Source organism: Saccostrea echinata, unplaced genomic scaffold (assembly GCF_033153115.1).
Source record: "Saccostrea echinata isolate AGI-Se365-2 ecotype Australia unplaced genomic scaffold, CSIRO_AGI_Sech_v1 ptg000014l, whole genome shotgun sequence".
Lineage (NCBI taxonomy): Eukaryota > Metazoa > Mollusca > Bivalvia > Ostreida > Ostreidae > Saccostrea > Saccostrea echinata.
The window spans coordinates 6,810,187-6,817,499 of NW_026889763.1; the positions used below are offsets into that span (position 1 = coordinate 6,810,187).

At 34.3% G+C, this 7,313-nt stretch overlaps 1 protein-coding gene across 1 annotated transcript; it reads left to right on the plus strand.

Annotated features, from left to right (window-relative positions):
* Positions 1-617: 617 nt before the first annotated feature.
* LOC133187039 (uncharacterized) lies at positions 618-2,303 on the plus strand. Its single transcript, XM_061322409.1, has one exon. It carries the CDS (start codon positions 618-620, stop codon positions 2,301-2,303), a length of 1,686 nt encoding a protein of 561 aa, XP_061178393.1.
* The last annotated feature ends 5,010 nt before the right edge of the window (positions 2,304-7,313 follow it).

Below are 7,313 nucleotides of genomic sequence, written 5' to 3' on the forward strand. Positions count from 1 at the left end.
TTAGTGGAGGTAGAAGAAACAAATGTAACACAGGAATCGATACAAAGTGATCCTAAAGTGTTCAATCTTTCCGACAGGATATTAACTAAAGCAGAGATAAAATTATTATCTAAAGGCTTGAAATATACTCCCACTCCACGTATGAATAACCAAGAACTCAAATCGGACGTAAAAGAATATACAAGACGACTGCGACTAAAGGAATTTTTCAACGAGGAGGACGACGAAGCAACACAAAATAATCAACGTGAAGAACCAGAGGATCTCGTTAGAAATAAATCCCACTTTATCCCAAAACGAGGTAGAAACCGAACTCTAGATGCGGTAAGTGATACTCTAGATAATATAAAGCTACCCAATGTTACTAAGTATGCTAAATCTAACCTCACCAAAGAGGAGGGAAAAGATTTAAATGACCTATATAATGACGAAAGCATAGTTATCAAAGAGGCCGACAAAGGAGGCGGGGTAGTCATCATGAATAAAGCATTTTATGAACGTAAAATTTTGAATATGCTGCAGGATCCGGTCTACTATAGAACTATTAATGCAAATCAGGAGAAAAAAAAACGTTAGCAAAGACAAAACAACTTGTCAGTGGGCCATCTTCCGGGAATATGACTGCTAAGGAGAAAGACTATCTAACAAACTTTGATACCAGTGAGAGTCAATTTTATGGATTACCAAAAGTACATAAATCATCGGAAATCAAAAACGCAATACATGCTCAAAAAGGAGAATACATCTGCTGTCCTAATCCAGAAGATCTCTCTTTTCGACCCATCGTAGGGGGACCTAATTGTTCAACACAAAGACTTAGTCACTTGTTAGATATTTTATTAAAACCTTATTATGAAAAAGTTCCCAGTTTTATTAGAGATGATTTAGATTTTATTAATCACCTACCAGACCATATTCAAAGTAACACGAAGCTGGTGTCATTCGACGTCGTTAGTTTATACACAAATATACCAGTGGATTTGGGTATAAAAGCTGTTAAATATTGGATTGACAGATATCCAGATTTACTACAAGATCGTTTTGAGAAAGAATTTATATTGGAAGGATTAAGAATAATACTTCTGAACAATACCTTCGCCTTTGGAAAAGATCATTTTATACAAACCAAAGGAACAGCGATGGGGACAAAAGTGGCTCCCACATATGCCACTTTAACCTTAGGATATCTCGAACAGAAACTACATCACCAACTAGCCACTCTATGGGGAGAGGAAGATGATGAATCTATAATGTCAAAGTGGAAAAGATTTCTGGATGATTGTTTTATTCTATGGAATGACAATGTTGACAGATTATCGGTTTTCCACCGGTTGTTAAACGGCTTGGATTCTAATATCAGATTTACAATGGAAAGCAGTGATACTAAATTACCTTTTCTTGACGTCCCAGTCATCAAAGAAGATACAAAACTTTCTACGGATATCTATTACAAATCAACTGACACCCACCAGTACCTACATTTTGCTTCCTGTCACCCTCACCATACAAAAACAGCAATCCCTTACAATCTTGCTGGACGTTTATGTGCTATCGTTAGCGATGATAACACTAGAGATATCCGACTGAAAGAGCTCAAGTCGTACCTTAAAAAACAGGGATATCCTGAAACCCTCATAGATAACGGTATGTTGAAAGCCAAAGGATATACACGATCTGAATTACTGTCTACAAAGAGCCAGGAAAATAAAACGGAAATTATTCCATTTGTGCATACTCACAACCCACGGAATCATAACCTGACCTCTATAATTCACCAACTGAACAACATTCTTAAAGATGACCTATCAACAAAACGAATATATAAAGATGTAAAATTTATCAACAGTAGACGACAACCTAAGAATCTTAGAAGAATCCTGTGTTCTTCCCATTTTAAAAATACCTGCGCAGTCGCCAAGTGTGAGGACGCACGTTGTGGTACATGCCAACATATCATAGAAGGATCAACTTATAACTTTAACGGAAGACAATTTACAGTCAACGCAAATATGTCTTGTGACACTAAAAATGTAATATATGTAATTACATGTCCTGGATGCCACCAGTATTACATCGGGGAAACAAGCAACCCGCTTCGCGCCCGTGTGCGTGTCCACAGACAACATATTAATTCATCGGAATATCGACAAATCCCTCTAAGTGAGCATTTGGATCGCTGTGGAAATAAACAGTTTACTATATTTCCTTTTTACAAACTTTCAAATGAAAGTGACATCCGGAGACGCGAAAAAGAAAAACATTTTATACATATTTTCAAACCTAAACTTAACAATTTATCGTAATCGTAATCACAATTGTACATATTGTTTCCATTCTACAAATTTCCCGCATTGTTTAACGATGACGTCACTATAGACGCTAGAATTTGTGTTCCGCTTATTATGACGTTATGACGTTATGTTGCTATGTTACCTATAGATTGAAAATGAAAGCGCTAAAGCTTTACTAAACGTTTTCGTGTTTCATTTTTAAAATTGTACCTATATATATATATATATATATATATATATATATATATATATATATATATATATATATATATATATATATATATATATATATATATATAGACAATGTATGCGTGAACTCAATATGCGCCATTTTTCAGAGAAATAACATGTTTAAATTGCCATTGACAAAGAATAGAAATGCTCTATTTGAAATAAGACTTAGTATAGAATAACCATTAACTATATATTTATATATACTTTTTTTTTTTATTGTTTCCTGCTTTTTTGTGGATAAATTGATCTTTCAATTAGGACTTTAATTACATATATTAATACATAAACTGTAATTTGGAGTGGTTTTTAAATCGCTCGATAAATGGTTAAACGTCAAAGAAGTGACCGGTGGAAAACTAGTTTAAAACTAGTTTAAAATTATAACTTACTCAAAGTTGTGAAAATGAAATAAAATATCTTAACCCTTTAACCCCCAGAGACGCATTTTCAGCATCACAGATATTTAATTGTTGGCGTTTTCTAAATATTCGGGTTACAACAAAACAATTGATATTTTCTGAAACTACAGAAGAAACTAAACATTTTTTCTACTCAAAAGTTTTCTGTGCGATGTTGAGAAATTATCATAAACTTGAATTGAATATTGCATATCATTGCAGGAAGTTGATAAAACTACAATAAATGACTGATTTTGTGCTATCTTCTATTGGCTTTATCTAAATTACAAACGCAATAAAATAAAAAATAAATGCCATAACCTGAAAGCTGGGAATATGCCTTACATTTTTTTTATTCCGGACATTATAAGGTACATGTATCCGTTACAGAGATATTTGTTGTTGAATATCGGAACTTTTACGAGTAAAATACACAAAATGCACTATGACGTCATTTGACGTTTTACATGCACAATGAAATCGTTCATGAGCTCAGTGTGAAACAAACTGGCTCTTTTGATATATGGAACAGATTTATTTAAAAAAAATGATTTATTTGTAAAGAAGAGTTAATGTACGACACGTTTTGAGCTATAAACAACATTTAATACAAGGAATTTTCCATAGCTTTGGGAGATATATACATGTAGTAATAGTCTTTCACCCAACGCCCCGATTGCGTGCACCCATTGTATCAGAAATCCCTGTCGAATTTTGTGTCAGTCCTACATGTAGTAGAAAAAATTAATCAAATAATTAAATACAATCATTGCCATTTTCCTAATCTTCCGATTTATTATTAAAAAATGAAAAAAAAAATAATCTTTTTTTTAGTACTTGGTGTACTTTGAAAGGAAAAGTGCATTTTTATTAAAGCGACAGGATAGATAACACAGTTATCCTTTTTTAATGATTAAAAGATGAAAAAAAAACTGTCACAATGAAAAAGTACATCAAAAGTACTACGTCGTACCTCGTACACATAGCCAAACAAACAGATTGCTAAATTTATAGAAATAATTTCTGAATAAACACACAGGAAACGCGGTTTCTTTGTTCGTGTTAAATTCATTTTTCAGTCTTCACAGAGTTAAGAACAAGTCTATATCAAACTGGATAAAAATGAAAAACTTGGGATAAACTAACAAATTCTCCCTCATCGCCTAATCCTTTACATATTAGCCGGGATTACAAGTATGTGTATTGAAGAAACTGAAAAGTTGAATCTACTGCTACAACAAGAATAAAACGGATCAAGTATGTAAAATATTTGCCAGAACATCGCGCGAAAATAGCAAAATGTGCTATTGAATGTAAAAACCGCCATTTTACTATTTTCTAAAAGCTGTGGAGAAATGAAAATGAAAGTACGATCATAAGTATTCGGAAACTGCGCTCTATAATTTTGAAAAAAAAAACTTGTTTTTTTTTCACTATAGAAATCAACGGAAAATATTTTTAAAACATCCCCCTCTCCTTTTTCCAGCAATTTTGAATTATTATTTAACAAATTCATACCAAAACTCTTGTTGTTCCTGGGGGTGGGGGTGGGGGGTATGTTTACAGATAAATTACATGAGTTAAACATATGGAAAAAATGAAGGATCATTTATCCATGTCTATGAGTATTTTAAAATCTGAGTACTATTTTAAAATATCTTGGTGTTATAAAGCCTGATTTCAATGGATATGCATTTTCTAGACCCCTTATAAAAGGAGTTGTGATTAAGAGCAATGGACAATTTGACACTGGTATTAATAATGTTATAATGTAGTTTTTTTAATTTACCGGGTGGTAGTAAATACAACAAGAGGCTGGGCTACATCGCTCACCTGTGCTCATTGGCTAGGAAGAAGCAGTAGTCAGTTCAGTATTGAAGGGGGAGGGGGCAAACTTTAATTTAAACTACCTCAGGATTCTTCCATATAAATATCACTAATCATGGCTTTGCTGTTCTTAAACAGAAGAATTTTAAAGATTTCCACCGTCACGGTAGCTCATTCTGTAGAGCGCTCGCTCCGTGATCGGAAGGTAAGGGGTTCGAGCCCCGGCCGCGACTGACCTAATTCGATGAAAAATAGGTAGCAACTGTTCCCCCGCAAAGCGCTCGGCACTTTGAAGTAAAAGTTGCGGGTCCTTCAGATGAGACCTTAATGACCGACGCCCATGTCACGGCAGGCGTAAGCAGGATAAAGATCCCCCACTGCTCAATGGCCCTGAGTGCCGAGTAAAGGTCTAAATTTGAAGCCCTGCACCGGTATAAGGTGAAGTCTCTATATGAATGAAAAATTCTTGTACGGAACGTAAAACAACATACAATCAATCAATCCTATGTTTTCCTATGTAAAACTCCTATAATAATATGACTAATCATGGCTTTGCTGTTCTTGAGCAGATTTTTTTCAAGATGATTCCTATATTTTTTCTTGTGCAAAACTTAGTTGACCCTCTGTTGTGCCCCCATGATTTGAAAATACTTGATTCTACAATATCTAAGGTTGCTTCTATATAAATATGACTAATCATGGCTTAGTGGTTCTTGAGAAGAAGATTTTAAAGTTATTTCCTATGTAAAAGCATTTTATAGTAGAAAAGGATTTAACAAGAGAAAGTTTCAAAAATGTAATTAACTAAGCAGTAATTAATTGACAAAGATTACATTGTTGTGTAAGGGGACAAGCAATTTTTCTTTTAAAAATAAAAAAAAATATTCAAATAAAAAGAATATTAATAAATACTGTGGTGGAAAGATGCATAAAACATTAGATATAGAGTGACAATTGAAAACGATTTTTTTTTACCAGGTAAGTTTTTTATAATTGAATTTTTCAAATAAAAACAGATGGAGATAACCCTTACCAAAATTCAAGGTCATAAAGTAGGACACATCCCACACTTACATGCTAATAGTAATAAATGGGAATTATGTCTAAATATACTGAGTATTAAACACCTACATATCTGTCGTGTATTCAATTTTATTGAATCTGTTGATATTAGGGATGGAATACCTTAACTTCTCTATTACTGATTCAGCATCCATCTTCTTCTGCTAGCTTCTGAATGCCTGACTTTCCCAAAGCTTTGGCTTATATACCCTTTGGTTTGGCTAGTCCATTCCAAGGGTTGCTAGGTCATTCCATTATTTCAGGTCTTCAATGCATTTTACTCGAATGCCCCTTAACCATTACATCTAAATATTCCTATGAAAAACTCTGACCCACTGTTGTGGCCCTGCCCTATCCGCGGGGGTCTTGATTTGAACAAACTTGAATCTACACTACTTGAGGATACTTATGTATTAATATGACTAATAATGGCTTAGCTGTTCTTGAGAAGATTTTTAAAGATATTTCCAATATATTCCTATGGTGAACTTTGACCCCCTGTTGTGGCCCTGCCCTACTCCCAGGGGTCATGATTAGAACAAACTTGAATCTACACTACCTGAGGATACTTCTATTATAATATGACTAATCATGGCTTTGCTGTTCTACAGAAGAAGATTTTTGCCCTCTTGCGGCCCCGCCCTACCCCCGGGGTTCATATAATGAAGTATGTCATGAAGCTTTCAAATAAGTTTCATCTTTCTTGGCCCAGTTGTTCTTGAGAAGAAGATATTTAAAAGAAGCAACCAAATTTTCACGAATTCCTACTTATCTCCCCTTGAAAGAGGGCATGGCACTTCCTGTAAACAAACTTAAATTCGCCCAAGGATGCTTTGTGGCAAGTTTGGTTGAAATTGGCCCAGTGGTTCTTGAGAAGAAGTCGAAAATGTGAAAAGTTTACGGACTACAAACGGACGCCGGACACTCTTTGATTAGAAAAGCTCTCTTGAGCCTTCGGCTCAGGTGAGCTAAAAATTACAAAATGACAAGTTGTAATATTGTTATTTTATATTTACTTCCATCCGTAAATTCAAAAATTACAATATGACAGTAATATAATTCAATCACTAGTGAACTCTTGTTTGCAATATAAAAAAAAGATAATGGCAAAATTGTCATTTTTATTAAATAAAGGGGTGTAGGCTGGAATCGAGAGTTAGTGTGCGTAGTTCTTTGCCATACTCTCCCCATGGCCTTCTTTTAAAACTTATTGATGAACTAGTGATATTTTATGTTCGAGTACGTATCAGGGTGTTGTGAATACTCAGGTGCAGATCTCTGGAACTAGGCAAGTAATTTTATTCAGTGATAAAACTCTACTGAAAGTAAATGGGGGACCATTTAATGTCAAAAACGACTGAGCATTAATATTGTTTCTTCTACAACACACGGGTTTTCCAAAAAGAAAAAAAAATCGGATATTTAAGGCGAGATAATAACTCGCATGATTCCGCGGATATCAAATCAGCATTTAATAAACGAATTAGAGACAATGTTCAGC